Genomic DNA, 23,801 nt, shown 5'->3' with positions numbered 1-23,801 from the left:
CTAGAGCTAGTGCATCTTTAGGAGACAGAGATAGGGACAGAACTTCCCAGAAAGGGTGACTGTCACCCCTTCGTGTAAAACTGAGATGACGCCAGGGCCAGGTCGGCTACACCCCTGAATATACTATGTTCATTTGGCCAGCGAAGCCGGTGGGGTCCCTTGCTTGCTAATCATTCGTCGACTTGCTCAGGCCTGCGGATATCAGGGGGAGACTCACGAGGCCTCCAAAAGAGAAATCTCAGCTTCCAGGACATAGAGCCGTTGCACCTGGGGCCTCTGTCCGGAAGGTGGCGCTGCCGTACTGCGAAACAGACAGCGTTTCCCACGGTGATTTTTTTTTTTTTTTTAAACTGATGCGTTCTTTTTTTTTTTTCCTTTAGGAACCTCTGTCTCCCAACTGCCAAGGCTCACTTTGATGACGTCAACAACGTGGATATTCTAAATTCTGAGTCCACCAAACACAGTGTTGGGTGGAAAAATCCTACTCTCGCCTGTGTATCTCATCACTGGTTTCCTTCTCTAAGATAATCATAGTTCTACCAGAGTTCTCCTAAGGGCCTCACACCCAAAGTATTATATCAAAGAACTACAATGCCTTTTATGTTTCTGCCTGTTTTCCCAACAACCTGCCAATCCTAGATCCAGGAGTCTTATGCATCTCTGATGACAGTGAATTCCAAACATGGCTGTAAATCTGAATCACCTGACCAGAGGGTTAGTTTAATTTTGATATTTTCTTACTCAATAATTGTAATTTTCTAGTGATTCAAATAAAACAAGAACATATTACTTTATGAAAGAACAAAAAAATATATATATAGATCAGTGTCTTCTCAAACTGTTTTTCAGTATTGTCCTCCCAAGAAGCCTTTTTTTAGACTTTTCTTTTTCTAATCATTCCCACCTCCATGAAATTTTAATACCACAGAAGTACTGTATATGTTTATGTATGTCTGTTTCTTTTAAAGAATAAAGGAATGTTTTTCCCCCCACCAAGAATCAATTTTTTTAAAAAATCAATCTTTGCCCCCTTGGGGATGATATCGCCCCAGTGGAGAACTATAATATGCTATATAATAATATACTAATATACAATAAATGGAGCAAAATTTCCCTTGGATAAGTCTTTACCATTTGAAGATTCTTCCCAAGAAGTAACTAAAAATAACTTGGGTCTGAATGATTCCAGACACTTTTGTAAATATTATCACATACATACATATATGTACTCATAAAAACCCAACAGGGATGGCATCGAATAAGAAAACTATAGACCAATATTATTTATCAATATAGATGCAGAACTTCCAAATGCAGTGTTAACAAATTTAATCCAGCAATTTCATTGAAGAGTAACCCACCATAACTAAAAAAGGCACAACCCAGGAATAAATGATTGCTCACGTTATTAACACAGCTCAGAAAATGGATAGGTTAAAGAGGAAATGATCATCTCCGTAGGTTCCAACAAATAAATTTCATCCAAACCAGAGAAAACTGTCTGCAATTTCAAAATGGAATAAAATCTCTTAGTTTGATTCAAAAGCCTAACAATATTATTTTTAATGGTAAATATTGATAGTATTTCTGGTCAAGACAGGAACAATACAAAGAGACCCATAATTACCATGACAATTAAGTATTATATCAGAGAAACTTGCCAACACACTAAATCTAGAAATAAGAGGTAAATGTTGGATAGAAAAAGAAAAAAAAAATTGTTATATTGTTGTACAGCTTAGACATTCAAGAGATTCAACCAACAAAATAATGGAACTGACAAGCGGATTAAAAGTCCGGTCTGATCTAGAACACAGGAAGAAGCAATCTTACCCAAGTAACCAGTTAAAAATGTAATCAGAAAAAAAAAAAATCCTTCCCAATGGTGATGAAGCCAATATAACCCTTAGGAATAGATTTAGTATGAAAAAAATACTAGACTGGAATGAAATATATACCTATAAAATATTAATAAAGGAGAATGAAAACAACATGGTAAATGGAACGTTATATTCCTGAAAGGAAAAATTCTTAATTTCAAAGATATCTGTTCCCCCACCAATTAATCTATAAATTCACTAAAATTCCAATCCACGTACCAATAGTATTTATTAGGAGATTTTCCAAGACAATTTTAAAATCCACACAAAGGAGGAATCCACGAGAATAAATACCACAACTTTGCAAATGGTGAACCCTTACGTAGGAAATGTGGTACCCACTATCAAACACAGAAGTATAAAGTTCCCACTATTAAAACAGTGTGATAGTTGTTCCGTAGAGGAGAGCGGGTTGTGAGGGATGAAACAGATACCGAGTCCAGAAATAGATGGATTGGATTCACATATAGAGATTTAGTATACAACAGAATTGGACATTTCAAATCAGCAGGAAAATAAGACTATTTATTCAGTAAATGGTCTTAGAATATTTTGGATATCCACGGCAGAACTGGTGGAGGGTAATACTTAAGGCGTCTCTGAGTTCAAATAGAAAAATGAGAAAATGCAAACCGAAAGACTACATAAAAGTGTTACTGCAAACAAAGTGAATACGAAATGGTAGAATATAACAGTAGATTCAACGTAAAGAATCTCCCGCCGCCCCCTTCCCCAAATGAGCCGATGTTGAAATTCAGGATGAAAGTTTGAATGATGGTTAAAGGTTGCAGTGCCCTGACTACTCATTTTTTGACAATAAATATTCTAATTTCCTCTACTATTCCTCTTCCCTGTTTTCTCCACAGCCTTTTCAACATTCTATATACTATTTATTTTACTCATTCTTTGGTGGTCTGTTTCCATTCACTTGAAAGTAAGATCTGAGAGGTCAGGGGATTTTGTGGGGGTTTTTTCCTCTGCTATATCCCCCTGAATGGCTTTTCCTTATTTACTTCAACTTCCAAGGCAGCTACTAATTTACCGTTTTCTTAGTCTTCCATACCACGGACCATTTACACTCTGGTCAGGGGCAGAATGGGGTTCAATCCCAGTGATTTGGTCCAAAGACGTGCGTCTCATTCACTGCTTCTGAACAGTGATAATAACGACATTCCCATTTTGCAGGTGAGAAGTGTACTAATTTGCTGTTATCACAGAGGTAATAGAGCCCATTCGGTGTTCCCTCGCTGATCTTGCTGCCATAAAACTTAGCACAGAAAGAAAATCACGTTCCCACAGACAGGCTCAGAGGGCCGCACTCGGAGCGACACGGCGGTCACACGGACACAGACAGCTTCAAATCACAGGTACACACAGGAGTACACCAGCGGCTCCGCCGCACCTCGCTTAGACCCCGTAACTAGGAACGCTTCTGGTCTCCAGGCGAGGGAGGGGCGAGTGCGCATTCTACGGGCCTGCGCACACTCGCACCCAGTCACGCCACGCCCCTGAAATCCTGGGCCCCGACCCCAGATCATAATCTCTTCGCTGAAACCCTGGGCCAAGCCCCTCGAGCGTAGTCACATACCTGCGCAGGCACTCCCGCTCTGACGCTAAGGTTCCGCCTCCCATTCTCAACAGCCTAAGAACACGCCCCTCTCCGTTAAGCCACGCCCCGTCCCACGCCCCTCGAGTCTAACCCCTCCCCTTATCCCGCCCACCTGGGAGATTCGGCGCCTGCGCACTCGGTTCCCGGGCGTCGGCTCCGAAGTCCTTCGGGTGAGTGCGGCTGGCTTCCGGGGGGAGGCCTGTGGGTTGTTTTGGGTGGTCTGGTGTCCAAGCCCGAGGGCGGGGCGGGGCAGGGCAGGCGAGGCGGGCGGCTCGGACCCGGCAGTGAAGCCCCGGCCTGGGCGCCGCTGCGCCGTCGCTCCCGGACCGACTACATTTCCCAGAGGCCCGCGCGGGTGCGCCGAGGCCGCGGCTCGAACCGGGTTCGGGGCTGTGGGGCGGCTGGAGCGGCGTGTGTGTGAGAGACAAGACTGGACTGTGAAAAGTCCAGAGAGAGTGCGAGCGGAGTGTGTTGGTGTGGGTGTGAGAGAAACGGGTGTGCCTGTGTGTAAGAGGTCAGCAGGTGTGGGGCCCCGGGAGAGACTGAGAGGGAGAGATCGTGAGGGCGGGTGTGTGTGTGTGAGAGAGAGACTTGACTGTGAGTGTGAGAGACCGAGAGCATGTTGGTGTGTGTGAGGGAAACGGCTGTGCCCGAGTGTGAGAGGTCAGCAAGTGTGTGGGGCCCCAGGAGAGGCTGAGAGGGAGAGATCGTGGGGGCGGATGTGTGTGTGTGTGAGAGACCGAGAGTATGTTGGTGTGAGCGTGTGAGACTGGAGTGTGTGTGTCCGGCGTGTGAGGTTGTATGACAGTCCGTGTGTGCCCGAGTGTGACAGAGACCCCGGTGTGTATTGTGTGTGTGTGAGAAAGGTAGCAATTGCAGTGTTTGTGTATCTATGTGTGTGAGAAATCCATGTGTCTCTGAAACAGAGACCATTAAGAATGTGTGTGTGAGAGAGAGAGAGAGAGGAAAACTAGTGATGTGTTGGCGTGACACCAAAGTGAGTAGGAGAGAGACTGTGAACCATGGATTGTCACCACAAGGCTTGCACATATAGCTTCTGTGAGGTTGCGGAGAGTGTGGGTGTGAGTGAGACAGAGATGAGGGGCAGTGAGCCATGGGTGTGTGTGAGAGAATAAGATTGGGGGTATATGTGTGATGTGTGTGTATCACCATGTGTGTTTGTACCCATGGCCTCTCTGAGACTGTGATATATGTGACTGCCTATGATGTGCCTTCCGTTGGGTGCTTGTGATTGTGTCCTCTGTGTGATCAGGAGGTATGTGAGGTCTTGGGCCAGTGTCTGTGTGTTACCCTGTATGGTTGTAACTGGCCCTGTGTGACTGTGGTGTGTGTGGGGAAACTACTTGGAAGGTTGATAGCTTTGGCTTCTTTGTGTGTGTTGCTTTATGGAATTGTGTGTTGCCAGGATAAGGATCCTGGAGTAGAATTCCCTGCTCCCAGTCCAAGAGCTCCAGTGAGAAGCAAGAGGCGGGGTGACTGGAGCTCCTGCCTGAAGCAGGAGACACCCTCAGTTCTGGGTGACAAAAAGGAGGGGAAACCGAGGGCTTGAAGACAGAGATGAGAGTGAAGGTGGCAGAATTGGGTGCTAAAGGATCCACTGTCCCAGGGTGAGAGGAAAGCAAAGCCCCTGGGGGCTTGGCAGGAGAAGGTGGATCACCCTGGCCTCTGGTGGCATTTAGGAGTCAGATTTTCAAACTGAAGACTGTGTCAAAGCATGAAGCAGGGACACAGGAAGGGAAAGAGTCCACTTTTACCTACAAAATATAAAATAGAGGAAACAGCTATTTCATGGGATCATTTTTAAAATAAAGTGAGAGAAGATAATCTATGCAGAGTACCTAGCACATCTCATTATTTTTATTCATAATAAGACCAAAGAATGGGAAAGCAACTTTTAGAAAAAAGATTAAATTTAGGACCTTGAGCATAAGAGAAACAGAGTTATAAGTTATACCCCTCAACTGCCATCGGTTGCCCATAATCTCCCAGTTATGTGGGCAGTGGAAGCAAAGAAGGCTGGCAGGAAGAAGGAGAAGATAGAGTTTTTAGGCTGGTGATTCTGGGAGTGCAAAGGCCTCATCTTTTCACTCTCCTTTTTCTGCCTCCAGCCTTACCCTTCCAGGACAGTGCTGTTCTCCAAGAGAAAAGCCAGGAAAAGAAGGCGAAAATGACAGTTGAACTAGTGAAAGCCATACCTCAGGTTAGTTATTTCATTTCTCCTTCTTGAAAGGCAGTCTTACTGTTTAGGACTTTGTAAAGCTGCTTTCCTCTTGAAAATTCCCTGATTAACAGTCTTATCTAAGGGCCTGGTTCCCACTTCTCCCAGAGAGCACTGTCCTTAACTCAGACTGCCTAATGGGTAAATAAAACTGAGTGTGATGAGGCATAGAGCCCCCTCTTCTTCCCACTTCATTTTATTTATTTATTTTTTAAAATTTATTTATTTAATTTATTTATTTTTGGCTGCATTGGGTCTTCGTTGCTGTGCGCAGGCTTTCTCTAGTTGTGGCGAGCAGGGGCTACTCTTTGTTGCAGTGCGTGGGCTTCTCATTGCAGTGGCGTCTCTTGTTGCAGAGCATGGGCTCTAGGTGTGCAGGCTTCAGTAGTTGTGGCACGTGGGTTTAGTAGTTGTGGCTTGCGGGCTCTAGAGCACAGGCTCAGTAGTCGTGGTGCACGGGCTTAGTTGCTCCGTGGCATGTGGGATCTTCCCGGACCAGGGCTCAAACCTGTGTCCCCTGCATTGGCAGGCGGATTCTTAACCATTGCGCCACCAGGGAAGCCCCCCCACTTCATTTTAAATTCAGTGTTGACACTTGTGAAAAGATTTGGTTTCTGTTATATGGAATAAAGGTGTCTCAGTATCAGTGAGTTGGGTTCCAAATTAAATGTGCATCGGATAGCCCTCTCCTGTCCTTAGAATGCATCAGGAATCATCCCTCTAGCTGAATTTTGTCCAAATTTCTGATTATATCCTTAAATTCTTAAACATTTTCCTTTATTTTTTATGTACGAATTCCCAGCCTCATTTGTTCACCTAAAAAATCTTATCCTATTTAATTTTTGCAAATTAAAAAAAATTTTAACTGGTGATATATGTACATAGTACAAAATTCAAGATGTAAAACCTCTCTCTTGCCTCCCAATTCTTCTCTTAAGAGACAGTAACTGCGAATTCCCTGGCGGTCCAGTGGTTAGGACTCAGCGCTTTCACTGCAGGGGCCCGGGTTCCATCCCTGGTCGGGGAACTAAGATCCCGGAAAAAAAAAGAGGAGACAATAACTATTCTCAGCTTCTGTTATTTCATTCAGGGACATTCTGTTTCTATGCATACACAGACACTTTTTTTCCCCGTCATAGCTAGTGCTTTGTTTGTGTGTCCTGTGTAGGAGATCTTTATCTACCCCTAGGGCATATAGATATTCTCCTATTTTTCTTTTAAAAGATTTGTTTTACCCTTCACAGTTAAGACTCTGATAAGTTTAGACTTGATTTTTATGATTTTTCTATGAGGGTAAGGCTCAAATTAAACTTTTACATTAAATTGTTACATTAAATGTTTAACCTATCATGATAAGTGAGGCAGAGGTTCATTTTTTTTTCCCAGTTGCCTGTCCAGTTGACCAATTTATTGAATAATTCATCTCTTTCACATTGATTTGGAATGCCACCTTTATCTCACACTAAATTCCTGTATATATTTGATTCTGTTGCTAGACTACATTCAATTTTATTTGTATTTCTTTTTTTTTAAATTAATTAATTAATTTATTTTTGGCTGTGCTGGGTCTTCGTTGCTGCGCGGGGGCCTTCTCTAGTTGCCGCGAGCGGGGGCTACTCTTCCTTGCGGTGCTCGGGCTTCTCATTGCGGTGGCTTCTCTTTGTTGCAGAGCACGGGCTCTAGGCGCGCGGGCTTCAGTAGTTGTGGCTCACGGGCTCTAGAGCGCAGGCTCAGTAGTTGTGGCGCACGGGCTTAGTTGCTTCACGGCGTGTGGGATCTTCCCAGACCAGGGCTTGAACCCGTGTCCCCTGCATTGGCAGGCAGACTCTTAACCACTGCACCACCAGGGAAGTTCCTCTGTGAGTTTTTATTTTCTGATTTTTTTTCCTCTTGATTTTGTCTTATGTGCCTCATTATTTTGAGTTAAGTGCTGGACTTTGTATATTTAAAAATCTTAGAGATAATTTAAAGCTTTGATGTCTTCCTTTTGATAGGGTTTACTTTTTTTTTGGCTGCGCTATGTGGCTTGCGGGATCTCAGTTCCTCCACCAGCGATTGAACCCAGGCCATGCAGTGAAAGCCTGGAATCCTAATCATTAGGCAAGCAGGGAAGTCCCTACAGGATTTACTTTTTTAAAATAGATTTTTAAAATTAAACTTTTTTTTAATAATAGAAAATTTGCTGATAGCAGGGAGCATCCATATGCATCACACTCAGCTTCCCCTGTTTCTAACATCTTACATTAGTATGGGACATTTGTTAAAATTAATGAACCAATAGTGATACATTATTATTAAGTAAAGTCCATTCTTTGTTCAGATTTCCTTAGTTTTTACTTAATATCCTTTTTCTGTTCCAGGATCCTACCCAGGATACCACAATACATTTAGTAGTTCTATCTTCTAGGTAGTTCTGTCTCCTTGTCTGTGACAGTTTCTCATACCTTCCTTCTTTTTGATGACCTTGTCAGTTTTGAGAGGTTCTCTGGTATTTTGCAGAACATCTCTCAAACCTGATGTTTTTTTCCTGGTTAGACTGGAGTAATGTGTTTTTAGAAGGAAGATCACAGAGTTCCATTTTCATCATATATCAAGAGTTCATACTATCAACATGACTTATTACTATACCTTGATTACCTGGTTGAGGTAGTATTTGTCAGGTTTCTGCACTGTAAGTTTACTCTTTTTTGTTCCACTTTTCCATACTGTACTCCCCTCTTCTCTGGCAACTACCAGTTTGCTCTCTGAATCTATACAAAGTCTGTTTCTGTTTTGTTTCTTAGATTCCACGTATAAGTGAGATCATACAGTATTTGTCTTTCTTTGTCTGACTTATTTCACTTAGCATAATACCCTCTAGTTCCATCCATGTTGCTGCAAATGACAACACTGAGCATTACAAAGATTTTTATTTTCAGTGGAAATAAATGTGAAGATGAAATGCCCGTAATACTTAAAAAAATTTGTCACAACCCTCACAGATATAGAGAACAAACTAGTGGTTACTGGGGGGAGGGGCAAGATAGGGGTACGGAATTAAGAGATACAAACTACTATGTATAAAATAAATAAGCCACAAGGATATATTGTACAACACAGGGAAATATAGCCAGTATTTTGTAATAACTACAAATGGAGTATAACTTTAAAAATTGTGAATCACTATGTTGTACACCTGAAACTTATTGTAAATCAACTATACCTCAATTTAAAAAAAAAAGAAAAAAAATTTGTCTCAACCTGATGGTGATGGTAACTGGACATTAAGTCTTTATGAAAGTAAAAATTATAATTATTTCATTTTGATATTGTCTAAGTATATATTGGTTTGTTATACTCAAATTCAGCACACAAGTTGGATGTGTTGTAGTCTTATGCTGGGTGATTTCTCACATTGCTATCCAGGTCACTCTGGTATGGCCTGGCATGCTAATTAATTCTTAATGGTACAGCACAAAAAAATTGCATTCTAAATATATTTTTTTATTACATAAGAAAAAAACCCCAGCCATGTCAGTTCAATGCCTCTTTCCCCTGAAACACTAGGATCCCATAGAGTACCATTTACAAAATGTCAACTTGGATATTCTTTTTTTGCTGTTTTTGAAGGTTCAACCACAGGTATACGTCCTTACTTGAAGCCCTTGTTTACTGCCCTGTGGCCACCTGTCCGTATTTCCCCATGCTGAGAAATGGATTAGCACCATCATATACAATGCAGTTTAGCATTTTAGGTTAGCATTTTAGTTCAATAAGTACTATTTTAGGTTAGCATTTAATATTATATGTTTAAGTTTTTTTTTTTTTTCTCTAAGGGCTATTTCTCACATAAAGTAGGGACAGCTTAACACTTCAACTCGAAGTCATGTGTGGACATGAGCATTGGTTGATCAAGAATGTCTTTGTGTCATTTCAGGACTTGTTGACATTCAAGGATGTAGCAATAGACTTTTCCCAGGAGGAATGGGAATGGCTGAACCCTGCTCAGAGGAGTTTATACAGGAGTATGATGTTGGAGAACTATCAGAGCCTGGTATCAGTGGGTGAGGATTTTTTCCCCTCTCATAGTTCAGAATTACCCTTAGGGACTCTTTACGTTTTTTTTTTTGTTTTTTTTTAATTATTGAAACTTTTTTTTTTTTTACTGTGTGTAGGTCAGAATTGAATCTGGGAAACAAAGAGGATATTCAGGAACTGATGAAAATTTCAGATTTAATAAGTGAATTTGGTGTGTATCAGATACTTCATGAGTGTGCCCTTTAGTCAGTTGGGAACAGGATGTGATGTGACTCTCACTGGTCTCCTGTGCTGCCTTGTTTCCTCTGTCCTATGGTATTGTTACCACCGTAACAAAGTTCACAAAGAGTATAGCTGGATTGTTAAAAATTCAGACTATTGCTTTAAAATCTGTATATTTTTATTAACTTGCAATAAATGAACTAGCAAGGCACAAACTATGAAAATTGCTTCAGATGTTCTTAGGGAAACTAAAATGGACCCTTCTCAGCCCTGGGGCCCACCATTGGCTGGATTAGCTTTCTGTTGTCTAGAGGCCAGCCCCCCCCCCTTTTTTCCCTCATTTTCCCCAAGGAGGGTGTTTTGTCTTTATTTTTTATTATATTACTATTTTTTTGGCTGTGCTGCATGGCATGAGGGATCCTAGTTCCCCAGCTGGGGATTGAACCCACACCCCCTGCATTGGAAGGGTGGAGTCTTAACCACTGGACCACCAGCAAAGTTCCTAGAGGCCCCCCTTTTTTTTACATTTATTTATTTGTTTATCTTTGGCGGCATTGGATCTTTGTTGCTGTGCTTGGGCTTTCTCTAGCTGCAGCGAGCGGGGGCTACTCTTCGTTGCGGTGCCTGGTCTTCTCACTGCGGCAGCTTCTCTTGTTGCAGAGCACGGGCTCTAGGCGCGTGGGCTTCAGCCTAGAGGCCCCTTTTAACCTGCTTGTGGTTCACTGAACTTCTTGAAACTAAATATGTCTTTCACCAAATTTGAGACATTTTTGGCCATTATTTCTTCAACTAATTTTTTCTATTGATTTATTAGATAATTTCTATTGTTGTTTCTTCAAGTTCACTGATTCCTTCCATGTCTTCTTCAATGTCTTGTTAAGCCCATCTAGAGAATTTTTGTATTTCAGATACTGTATTTTTCAATTCTAGACTTTTTACTTGGTTCTTTTTTATAATTTCTGTTTTGCTGCTGAGAAATTACAAGCATATTTTCCTTTACATTCTTGAATATAGATATTTTAACTGTTTTAAAATCCTAGTCTACTGATTCTGTGTTATCAGTCCTGTGTTATCACAGGTTAGGTCTCCATTAATTGTCTTTTTTTCTGAGTCTGATTCTTTTTTTCTTCCTTTTATGTAGTAATTTTGGATTTTATCCTGGACACTGTAAATAATGCATTGTAGAAACTCTGGATTCTGTTATATTCTTCTGAAGAATATTGATTTTTTTTTTTTTTTAATCAGGCAGTTAACCTGACTCAAACTCCAAACTGTCTCTAGGGGCCCCCTTTTTTTAAAAAAAAGATTTATTATTTATTTATTTTATTTTGGCTGCGTAAGGTCTTAGTTGTGGCACGTGGGATCTTCGTTGAGGTGTGTGGGCTCTTCATTGCGGCGCACAGGCTTCACTCTAGTTGTGGCGTGCGGGTTTTCTCTCTCTAGTTGTGGCACGCAGGCTCCAGGGTGTGTGGGCTCTGTAGTTGTGGCATGTGGGTTCCAGAGCGCATGGGCTCTGTAGTTTGTGGCATGCAGCCTCTCTAGTTGAGGCTTACAAGCTCAGTAGTTGTGGCGAGCGGGCTTAGTTGCCCCGCAGCATGTGGGATCTTAGTTCCCTGACCAGGGGTCGAACCCCCTGTCCTCTAGGGGCCCTTTGTATTACCTCACTTAACTGCTGTCTGATGATCCTCCGAAAATGCTGGGCTGAATTTCTGCCCCGGCCCCTTAGAAAATGGTTTAACTTTTATAGAATTGACTGTTGGCAGTCCCACTAAACTATGCCAAAAGCTTTATATAGTCTGTCACCCCTTGATCTATTCATTCCTGTAATGTCATTCCATCAGAATTAAGGAACCAGCTGAAATGCCCAAAACATGGCCAATTTTCATATCAATTTTTGTATGCAGGACTTTGTATCTCTAAGCCATATGTCATCTCCTTATTGGAGCAAGGGAAAGAGCCTTGGGAGATGAAGAGTGAGATGAGAAGAACCCCATTCCCAGGTGAGTGTGGAAGAACCAGATAGGGGAATTCTTTCTAGGTAATGGCTCAGCCATTTTCCAAGGTGATACTTCCTGCTTTCTTATGCTCTTAGAAACTTCTCAAGTCTTGAGTCACGCCGCCTTGACTCAAGCCTGGGAGAAAACTGAAACTTGACTACTTAGCATGGGCTCCCCAAATATCTTCTCTTCTACTTGACTCTCTTCTCTCTAATAACTCATTCTGCAAAAATCTTTATCCAGCTCCTTCCCATCCTCTTTTCTTTTGCCATACAGACTTATATAAGCTTCTCTCCTTCTTACGTCTTTGCTTACCTCTAAAATTAGATGCTACCTAAAATCATAACATACCCTGCTGCTTAAATCTTTTTTTGCTTTCCTGTTGCAAATAGGAAAAATCCAAACCCCACCAGCCCCTATGTAACCAGCTCCTTCCTACTTCTTCAACCCTATCTTCGATCACTTTTTAGTTTTTTCACTATACTTTAGCCCAGAGTTTTCTAAACTATGCAAGGTATACAGGTATGTTCCAAGTTTGTTACTGGTATGCCAAGATCCTGAGTCTCTAAGCTTGGAAGACCACATGGGGCTAGCAGCAGTCTGAGTTCCAAGTCTGGTTGCCTCTGGATCATAAGCAGTGCCATGTGTCTTACAAATGTCATTATCAATGAGTGCCTGACATGCAGTTGAAAAGCACTGCTCTAGCCCAATGGTCACCTTTTCTGAACTCATCAAGCTCTTTACTGACTCAGGCTTTTGAATTTCCTATTTTCTCTGCCTAGAAGACTCCTCTGTCAGCTCTCTGTCCATGCTTGGCTATCAGGCCAGAGCTCAAAAATCATCTCACTGGAGGCCGTCCCTAACCACATTGTATAGTGAACTTTTCCCTTTTCCAACCCAATTACTCTCTACTAAGCCACTGTTTATTTTCTTTGTAACACTTAGGAGAGCCTATAATTAACTTTTTTCTGGTGTACATGCTTATTTTCTGCCTCCCCCAATGAACCAAAAGTTCACAAACACAAGGGAATATTGGGATCACACGTGATAATTATGCCTTTATGAAATTCTCTTTTCACTTCTATAACAGTATTTGATCTTTACAGTTGGAGATGATTTGGACCCTAGACTTCCAGGATCCTCCAAATACCCAAATATTAGGAGGGAAATAAGCTGTGCTTAGACACACTTTATACTTTGGTTATGTAGGAAGCTGCCGTCTGCCTTAAATAGGAAAAGAGAAAGAGGAACTTTCCTGATAAGAGGTAATAATTGGCCATGTGAAGAATAGATGGAGGATGAGGGAAAGGGGATAAAGCCTGTAAATCTGCTGGGATGTTGAGTCACAGTATAGATGTAAGTATAATTCAGTGACTAAGATATCTCAGCATGTGTGTTGAGAAAAGCCAAAAAGATAATGGACAACTACGACTCTCCATGCAAGGCTGGAGATGAATGCAGCCTTCACAGACAAGAAAGAATTTGAGGGAGGAGTAGATGATGCCATCAGGTTTGTTTTTCTCTTTCTAGTATTACTCCCCTCAGCCCATCTATGTAAGAAAAACTGTAGGTGATTGGTTCACTGAACTCTTATGGCCTCAGTTCTAGAATTCTTGAAGCTTGGGTGTTCCTGATACCACAGATGACCTGGGGTAGGAAGCTTGTTAACACCTCAGAGTCTTTCTTAACTTCTCTGGTAGATTTGATCCTTCCCATCTCTGAACTTTTATACCAATTTTACTTTTTTACCACATGGGTTCGCATTTGATATTCCATATTTTCTTCTTCTCAGATTACTTCCTTTGTTGGCCTTGTCTTCCTAATCACTTTCTGTACTTCTTAAGAACAACTGTCTAATCACTCTAGTGTTCCTAATGCTTGACATGTAATAGAAAACTATTTAGGGAGCATTGGATTAGTCCATAATTTGCTCTGGACAAGATGGGAAAGGGAAGCACTTTCTCCTTTGCCCTTTCTTGATATCACCTCTCCCCTAAAGTTTTCTCTTAGTGTCACCTCTTCAATACAAATTTCTTCTTTATAGATTTATCGAGAATTTCTTATATATGCCTGAGTTTCTGTGATGCATGTTAAGTGACTTGGTAGTAGTGTGTAAGGCTCATCTAGTCCTTCCCCAAAGCTTATATGCTAGCTCACAAGGCAAGACAGGTACTTATGTGGCAGGAAATAAGAACGTGATTAATAATAGTGATACCAACCCACATATCGCTGTAAGACTAGTTTCTACAAAAAGACACATGGCAAAACCCTATTAAGATGTGACACTTTTCCTACTTTCCACTTTTCCTGGTGAAAGTGAGAAGGTGAATGGAAAAATCCCTTAATATGCAGCCTGAAGTTCAGGAATCTATGAGAAGTGAAGAGAGTTTACTGTATTAAGGCACATGGAAATGGTTCATAGGGACACTATTTTCTGATTATGAAGAGATGACTCTAGGATTTTACCTAAATCCCAAGGGAAGTCACAAAGCACAAGGTATTTGTGATTTCTGGGAATCTACAGAGATTTTTGAGCGGTAGTAGGTATGTGATGATATTGGTTTTTAAACAAAGTTAGCCTAGCTATATATGCAAGTCTCCCAGAAGTGGGAAAGAATAGAGGAAGAGTTTCATTTATAGCCTGTTATGTTCATATAGGCATAACATATTATTACCGTTGCATTACTACTTCAGGACTTTGTTATCCTACATTTAATTTTCTAAATCACCTTTTCCATGTTCCTCTATGAGGTCTCATTCTCTGGGGTCTGCTTGCATATTTGTTCAGTTGACATGCCTGTGTATCATACATTTTGTGGGATTCATTATTTTCAATTCACCTTTTCCGTGTTAAATGTTTCCTTTGTTATAGCCCATGATAAAGGAAACATTTGCTTTTTTGGATCTTTCAGATTGGGAATCTGTATATGAGACACAAGAATTACCTCTGAAGCAGTTTGTGTGTGATGATGTATTAATGGAGAGAATTATAAGCTATGGACTTGAGTGTCCCACTTTTGGAGAAGACTGGAAAGGTGAAGATCTTTTTGAGAGGCAGTTGTTAAGCCAAGAGACATTTATCAGGCAAGAAACAATCACTCATAAAGAAACCCTTACAGTGGAAATAGACCACAAATATAACAAATCTGGGAAATTTGTCCCACTAGACAATACAGAAGAGAATATTTATAATCACAAGTCAGATAAAAAAAGCTTTTCCAAAAATTCCATGGTAATAAAACACAAGAAAGTCTATGCAGGAAAGAAACTTTTTAAATGTAATGAATGTGAGAAGACCTTCACCCAGAGCTCATCCCTTACTGTTCATCAGAGAATTCATACTGGAGAGAAACCGTATGAGTGTAAGGAATGTGGGAAAGCCTTCAACCAGAGTCAACACCTTGCCCAGCACCACAGAATACATACTGGAGAGAAACTGTTTGAATGTAAGGAATGTAGGAAAGCCTTCAGCCAAAATGTTCACCTTATTCAACATCAAAGAATTCATACTGGAGAAAAACCATATAAATGTAAGGAGTGTAGAAAAGCCTTCAGCCAGCCTGCACACCTTGCTCAGCATCAGAGAATTCATACTGGAGAGAAGCCCTATAAATGTAAGGAATGTGGAAAGGCCTTCAGTGATGGCTCATCCTTTGCACGACATCAGAGATGTCACACTGGCAAAAGACCCTATGTATGTATTGAATGTGGGAAAGCCTTTAGGCAGAACACATCCCTTATCCGTCACTGGAGGTATTATCACACTGGGGAGAAACCCTTTGACTGCATCGACTGTGGGAAAGCCTTCAGTGATCACATAGGACTTATTCAGCATAGGAGAATTCATACTGGAGAGAAACCCTACAAATGTAAGGTGTGTGGAAAAACCTTCAGCTATGGCTCATCCCTGACTGTCCATCAGAGAATTCACACAGGAGAGAAACCGTATGAATGTGATATCTGTGGGAAAGCCTTTAGCCATCATGCCTCACTCACTCAGCACCAAAGAGTGCATTCTGGAGAGAAGCCTTATGAATGCAGGGAATGTGGGAAAGCCTTTAGGCAGAGCATACACCTTGCTAGTCACCTGAGGATTCATACTGGCGAAAAACCCTATGAATGTAAAGAATGTGGAAAAGCTTTTAGCATCAGTTCACAGCTGGCTACTCATCAGAGAATTCATACTGGAGAGAAACCTTATGAATGTAAGGAATGTGGCAAAGCTTTCAACCAGAGAGCACACCTCGCACAGCATCATAAAATTCATACCGGAGAGAAACCTTATGAATGTACTGAATGTGGGAAAGCCTTCAGCCAGACTACCCGCCTTATTCAACATCAGAGAGTTCACACGGGAGAGAAACCCTATAAATGTACTGAATGTGGGAAGGCCTTTAGTGATAGCTCATCCCGCTCTCAGCATCGGAGACTTCACACTGGCCAAAGGCCCTACGAATGTGTTGACTGTGAGAAGGCATTCAGAACAAAATCGTCGCTCATTTGTCATCAAAGATGTCATACGGGGGAGAAACCTTATGAATGTAGCGTGTGCGGTAAAGCCTTTAGCCATCGGCAATCCCTTACCGTTCATCAGAGAATTCACTCTGGAGAAAAACCGTATCAGTGTAAGGAATGTAGGAAAACCTTCAGCCAGATTGGACACCTTAATCTACATAGAAGAATCCACACTGGAGAGAGATCTTACGAATGTAAGGAATGCAGAAAGGTCTTCAGACAAAATGCGCACCTTACTCATCATCAGAAAATTCATGCTGTAGAGTCATCTCGGGCCCCCAGCTCTTCCTCACCCTCTGTGTCACCAAGTCCTGTCGATATGTCTGCTGAATATTTTTGGAATTCATCCACATCTTTCCATTCTCGTTGCCCTAGTCCAAAACACTGTCATTTCACCTGGACTATTCCAATTGTCTAATAACTGGTCTCCTTGCATCCTCTTTTGTCCCCTTCAAGTTCATTCTTCACACTACTGCCACAGTGGTCTTTTCAAAATGTAAATGTAATTTTATGACTCCCTTAAAACCCTTGCTATGAAATTTTGAACTACTTGATGCATACAAAGTGCTCAGCACAGTGCCTGATCCAGACTAAGTGCTCCATAATATTAGCTCAGTATCCTTCAGAGTCTGCCTGAAAGTTATTTTTAAACAATGAACTCTGGAAGGCAGTATATGTACTTGGAGATCATAACAATTTTGGAAGTGAAACAATGTGGATGATGAGGATTAGCATGAGTAGTATGTTTAAAGCTTGAGATCACCACAAAATAAGGCTGTGTTCCTTTGTTGGTGAGGAAATTCAGTGTGACCTGATACATAGAATATGTTTTAGGGAATGTCTAGAACTCTGGATAAGACTGGAACAAAAGAACTAGAATTTACTGGGAAGACTGTAAGACTATATTTTTTCAAGGCAGAAAGTAAAAATTCCTAATATTTAAAATGGAAGAAACAGAGAACTTGAATAGTGTAGCCCTCTTCTAAGACACCTGGGTTAACAGGTTAATTCTAAACCTTCAAGGAATCATAATTAAGCTGTTCTAGAGTGTAGAAAAAATAATTGAAATGGATTATTTTGCAGTATTTGGAATACTTCTTTCATGAGGCTAATTCAACCCTAATATCAAACCCAGAAGAAAAAAAATTATAGATGAATTTACTCATGGTTTTATATATAGGAAGGAAATTACTAACCTCTGTTAAGGAGAATAGAGGTTCTGAATAAATGGAGATCTGTGTTTCTAGATGGAAGTTTCAATATTGTGAACATGTTTATACAGTCAATTCCGGTCACAATCCCTATAGGGTATCTTTACATTGACAGTTTTGTTCTGAAAATCATGTCGAATGGTAAATAGGAAAGCATCACAAGGAAATTTTTGAAAAAGATCGTATACCCATGAATTTAGTTTATTGCAAAAGTAATTATTTTTGATGTGTCAGGGGGAGAGATGGATTACTTAAATGATGCTTGACAGTTATCCAACTGGAAATAAGGTCAGATCCACATTTCACCCCTTACAGAGAAGTTCATTCAATATGATTAAAGATGTAATAGGAAACAATATTAAGATTCTAGAAGAGAATGTAGAATATTTCTATCCCTTTGAGTTCAGGAAGGCTTTGGTAAGCAGGACACAGAGTCCAGAAGTCATGAAAAGAGACAGAGTGATAGGACCATGTAAAAAATTTAAACTTTTCCACGGTATAAGACACTGTATTCAAAGTTAAAAGGCACATGACAGACTGAGATATATTTTAACCATATATTACGAAGCATATAGCCCTTAAAAAAGGGCTGTTGGAAAGCAGCAAGGATAAGGTAAGATACACAGTCTGACAAAGTCTGATAAGATGAGATACACAGTATAACAGCAACTCTTAAATGAAGAAATTAAAACAGTTAAAGGAGGATCTCAATTGCACTAATGATCAGATAAATGGAAATTTTAAAAGTCCTCACCACCAACATAAACCAGGACACATTTTATGGATAATATCCGTACTGTTGCAGATGTGAGAAACCATATTATTATATTACATTGGGAGGGTAAATAGGTGGAAAGCCATTTTAGAAGGCAATATGGTGTGACCTGTCAGTATTTAAAATGTAATTAATCACTGCTGCAATTCTACATCTAGGAATTTATCTTCTCGAAAAGCACAGGTGCAGAAATATAGATGCATAAGCACATTCAGTACAGAATTGTGAAAAACTTGGAACGGTTTAAATGTCCAGCAGTAGTAAATTGGTTACTTAATTGTGGAAAATCACTTCAGTAGATTATTAAGCAGTCACTGGAAAGGATGAGGTGGATCTCTATGCTCACAAAACAATGCTTTGTAGTTTATTGAGAATGTAATTTTCATAACTATGTAATATGATGGCATAGTTATAAGCACATAAACTTTTTAAAGTTAAAATTATGAAATGTGTTGTTTTTGTCTACAATACAAATAGAAACCATCCATACACAAATACAGACTCCTTCCCCCAGCTGTGTTGGTTGGGCTGTTCTGATGTCATTCACTGAGGTTTTGTTTGTGTTGCCAGCTGTACACAGTTCACTTTAATCCAATCATATACTCTCTCTTTGGGACTCAGGAGGAAGCTGAATATGAGTCATCCTTTGGCCACAATTTTAAGATGGCTCCTGAGTTCCTGCTGCTCTGCTTGCTAGAGCTGACCTGTTTCATGTTCTTTCTAGGTTGTTTCCCACCAGCATTTTGTTTTCATTTTATTTATTTATTTATTTATTTATGTATTTATTTATTTATTTATGTATTTAATTTATTTTTGGCTGTGTTGGGTCTTTGTTGCTGTGCACGGGCTTTCTCTAGTTGCAGCGAGCGGGGGCTAGTCTTTGTTGTGGTGCGTTGGCTTCTCGTTGTGGTGGCTTCTCGTTGCAGAGCAAAGGCTCTAGGCACAAGGGCTTCAGTAGTGGCAGCGCATGGGCTCAGTAGTTGTGGTGCATGGACTCTAGGGCATGCGGGCTTCAGTAGTTGTGGTGCATGGGCTCAGTAGTTGTGGCTCGCGGGCTGTAGAGTGCAGGCTCAGTAGTTGTAGCACATGGGCTTAGTTGCTCTGCGGCATGTGGGATCTCCCCAGACCAAGGATCAAACCCATGTCCCCTGCATTGGCAGGCGGATTCTTAACTACTGTGCCACCAGGGAAGTCCCTTGTTTTAATTTTAAAATTAGATTAAGTTCTTTTGCTGTCAACCAAGGAAACCTACCAATATAGAAATTGGTAGCCTTGAGTGGGTTTTAGGCAAAAGATCCTTAGAAAATGTGGAATTATTATTAAAGTAAGGTTATTGGATGAAATTGAGTAAAGCAGTGTAAGGCTCCTAATCATATTTTGTGCCATGGAAGTAATATGCCTTCATAGCAACTGTAAAACAGCTAATCAGCTGCGGTCTAGATGGCTTTTGCTTTGGACGAATTCAAAGAGGACAAGAAGTGCCAGTCCAAGAAATATGTATGATGCTTGTTCACAGTGGAACTGAATAGTATAAAGCAAGAAGAAAAAAGGGCTTATTTCTTAAAATTTTTGCTTTAAGGCATGGAGTAGAACACAAGCCATTTCTGTAACATAGTTGAAAGACTTGCTTGTAGCTATCAGGCTGTGCTTGCTAAATATCAAAGAATGAGCTACAGTGCCAGGTTAATTCACAATTTTGGCAGGTCTCTTAAGTAGAATGTTTGATATTAATTAGGAACAGTTGGTATCCTGGTTATTGGAATGAGGATTTGTGGGAGAATTTTGAGATTTTGAAACTCTAAGCCGCTAAGAAACCTTAAAACAAAAAACATACCAACTAATTCACATTTGCCTGAGATAGCCATAGATGAAGGTTAACCAATTTCCCTTTTAGCTTACCAATATTATGGCTTCACTGATTTAAAAACAAGAAAGGAAGAAGGGGGGGAGGAAGGAAGGGAAGAAAGAAAAGACAGAAAGAGAGGTCTGATTCTGAAGTGGTCTAGAGGTTGATATAAGAAAAGAGATTAGGAAATGGATGAAGGACTCCCCAAAGTATTTATCAACATTCATATCAGAATCTAGAAAATGGCCTCAGGAATGGGTTTTAATAGTGCTTGGCTTCAGAAGTTGGAATAAAATTTTGAGCTGGGTTGAATTTATTTATAGGTATACACATCAGGAATTACATATTCAATGTGCTAATTTGTGCAGCTTATTGCTTTTCCAATAGTTTTCTGGGTAGACAAATGCAATCTATTAAGTCCTAACTCATGACTAAATGACATTGAACGACCAGAAGTGATCTTGCCTGATACACAGGAAGGACCTGGAAAAACTTGGGGATGCTGAATTTGCTTTCTTATTACTGAGTTTCTCTCTTACTCTATCATTAGGCTCCGTGAGACAGGGCCAAATGCCTTTCCTTGAATCCATGCCATGGGGAAAGCATCACTATATGTAGAAAGTGCTTTATGGCCATTCCTTTTTTAAAAAAATTTATTTTATTTATTTATTTTTGGCTGCGTTGGGTCTTCGTTGCTGCGCGTGGGCTTTCTCTAGTTGTGGTGAGCGGGGCCTACTCTTTGTTGTGGTGCATGGGCTCCTCGTTGCAGTGGCTTCTCTTGTTGTGGAGCACAGGCTCTAGGCACATGGGCTTTAGTAGTTGTGGCTTGTGGGCTGTAGAGCGCAGGCTCAGTAGTTGTGCCACACAGGCTTAGTTGCTCCGTGGCATGTGGTATCTTCCCGGACCAGGGCTCGAACCCATGTCCCCTGCATTGGCAGGTGGATTCTTAACCACTGCACCACCAGGGAAGCCCTATGGCCATTCTTAAGATGCTGGGCTTACTGGGGTGGGGGCTGCTTCTGAATTCCCGTAAATGAAGGAGCCCAGGAAAGCTGAGCTCCAGATAGCAGCAACTTGCCAGGTGCAAGAAGTCAATTCAGGGGCGATCATTTTAAAATCTACAAATAACAAATGCTGGAGAGGGTGTGGAGAGAAAGGACTCTACACTGTTGGTGGGAATGTAAACTGGTGCAGCCACTAAGGAGAACAGTATGGAGGTTCCTCAAAAAACTAAAAATAGAGTTACCATATGATCCAGCAACCCACTCCTGAGCACATATCCAGAAAAAATTATAATTCAAAACGATACATGCACCCCAATGTTCATAGCAGCACTACTGACAATAACCAAGACATGGAAGCAACCTAAATGTCCATCAACAGAGGAAAGAAGACGTGGTACTATATACAATGCAATATTACTCAGCCATAAAAAAGAAATGAAATAATGCTATTTGCAGCAACATGGATGGACCTAGAGATTGTCATAGTGAGTGAAGTAAGGTCAGACAGAGAAAGACAAATATCATATGATATCACTTATATGTGGAATCTAAAAAAGGGGTACAAATGAAGTTATCTACAAAACAGAAATAGAGTTACAGATGTAGAAAACAAACTTATGGTTACCGGGGGAAAGAGGGGGATAAATTGGGAGACTGGGATTGACATATACACACTACTATATATAAAACAGATAATAAGGACGTACTGTATAGCACAGGGAACTCTACTCGATACTCTGTAATGACCTATATGGGAAAAGAATCTAAAAAAGAGGGGATATACGTAAATGTATAACTGACTCACTTTGCTGTATAGCAGAAATGAACACAACATTGTAAAGCAACTATACTACAATAAAAAAAAATTTTTTTTAAAGTTCGTACAGTAAAACGCACTCATTTTGGGTGTAGAATTCTAACTTTGACAAACTCATACAGGCATGTAACCTCTACAACCAAGATATAGAGGACCCGAGAGTTCCCTTACGTCTTTTGTAGTCAGTCTCCTCCTCCTGACCCCAGCCTCTGGCTACCACTGCTTTGTTTCCTGTCTTATATAACATTATAGGGTGTCACATAAGTGGAATCACACAGCATGTAGCCCTTAGAATTTTTGATGATGACTGTAATAATAGCATTATGCCTGGCTGTTGTTTGTGAGGTCATTCACTGAGCCAACAATGTTCTCAGCTCCTGTGATAAAGAAAGCTCTGGAGGCAGGTGAATCAAGATAGCAGGATAGAAGAGAATAGAAGGACGTGGAGCTCACCTCCTCCCACAAATACATCAAAAGTACATCTCCACGTGGAACAGTTCTCATAGCATAACTTACTGAATGCTGGCAGAAGAACTCAGACACCAGAAGTGCAGGAAATATCACCACGTAGCAGGGTAGGACGAAAGAAAGAAAAAAAAAAAAAAAACCGGAAGAAGCAGGACAGGACCTGTGCCCCTAGGAGGGAGCTGTGAAAGAGGAAAGGTTCCTGCACCCTGTGAAGTCCCTTCAAAGCCCTTTCAGCTGGGACAGAAAGGGAGCCTCAGAAGCTCGGAGGAGAGCACAGCAGCTGGTTGGCAGCAGGCAGAACAGAGAGAGAATGACACAGAGGGTCTGTGCTACCAAGCTGCACTTCCCAGCCCAAGAGGCGTGCAACCAGGGGTGTATGGGGAAGAAGCCCAAGCCCACCACAGGGGCGAAGCACCACTGTTAAGGGGCATGTGAAGGGGGGGCGCCATAGCACCCTCACTCTTGGTGTGCTCACAGCAGGTGCACGGCCATTGAAACCCCATTGTAACGCATGAAGGGCTCAGTTATGCATCTGTGGTCAGCTGTGGGTTGGATGGGGGCTGGCTGGTCCAGAAGGGCTCAGCTGACTCACATCTTGCCTGGGTGTGCTCTCATGGACAGAGCAGGGATTTATGAGAGTGGGGACACACAGGCACAGCTTCAAGTTTGTTTCTAATCCCACCGGCCAAAGCAGGCCCCATGGCCAAGCCAGGGGTAGCCTAGGAAGGGCCTACCCAATGGTGTGGCTACAGGGAAGAGTGAAACATGGTAATCACTAATGCAATCCACCTGCTGTTTCGGTGGAATACAAGTTCCAATCACACAGCATGATCTCTACAAAATTATTTTATGGGACTTCCCTGGTGGTGCAGTGGTTAAGAATCCACCTGCCAATGCAGGGGACACGGGTTCAAGCCCTGGTCTGGGAGGATTCCACATGCCATGGAGCAACTAAGCCCGTGTGCCACAACTACTGAGCCTGCCCTCTAGAGCCCATGAGCCACAACTACTGAGCCCACGTGCCACAACTACTGAGCCCACGTGCCACAACTACTGAAGCCTGCGCACCTAGAGCCCGTGCTCCGAAACGAGAAGCCACGGCAGTGAGAAGCCTGCGCACCACAATGAAGAGTAGCCCCCACTCACTGCAACTAGAGAAAGCCCAAACGCAGCAACGAAGACCCAACACAGCCAAAAATAA

General features: G+C 41.4%; 2 protein-coding genes across 2 annotated transcripts in view; one reads left to right on the top strand and one right to left on the bottom strand.

The window, feature by feature from the left end:
• SMIM17 (small integral membrane protein 17) overlaps positions 1-23,801 on the bottom strand; it is a 77,552-nt gene that overhangs the window by 7,222 nt on the left and 46,529 nt on the right. The window lies entirely within an intron of this gene.
• Positions 3,618-17,727, top strand: ZNF471 (zinc finger protein 471). Its single transcript, XM_082436326.1, has 5 exons — positions 3,618-3,659; positions 5,619-5,710; positions 9,645-9,771; positions 11,872-11,967; positions 14,877-17,727. Exons 2-5 carry the CDS (start codon positions 5,678-5,680, stop codon positions 16,895-16,897), a joined length of 2,277 nt encoding a protein of 758 aa, XP_082292452.1. The 5' UTR covers positions 3,618-3,659; positions 5,619-5,677; the 3' UTR covers positions 16,898-17,727.

The sequence above is a fragment of the Balaenoptera physalus genome (genome assembly GCF_965194825.1).
Source record: "Balaenoptera physalus genome assembly, chromosome: 19".
NCBI lineage: Eukaryota > Metazoa > Chordata > Mammalia > Artiodactyla > Balaenopteridae > Balaenoptera > Balaenoptera physalus.
This window is presented reverse-complemented; position numbering and strand designations above follow the sequence as displayed.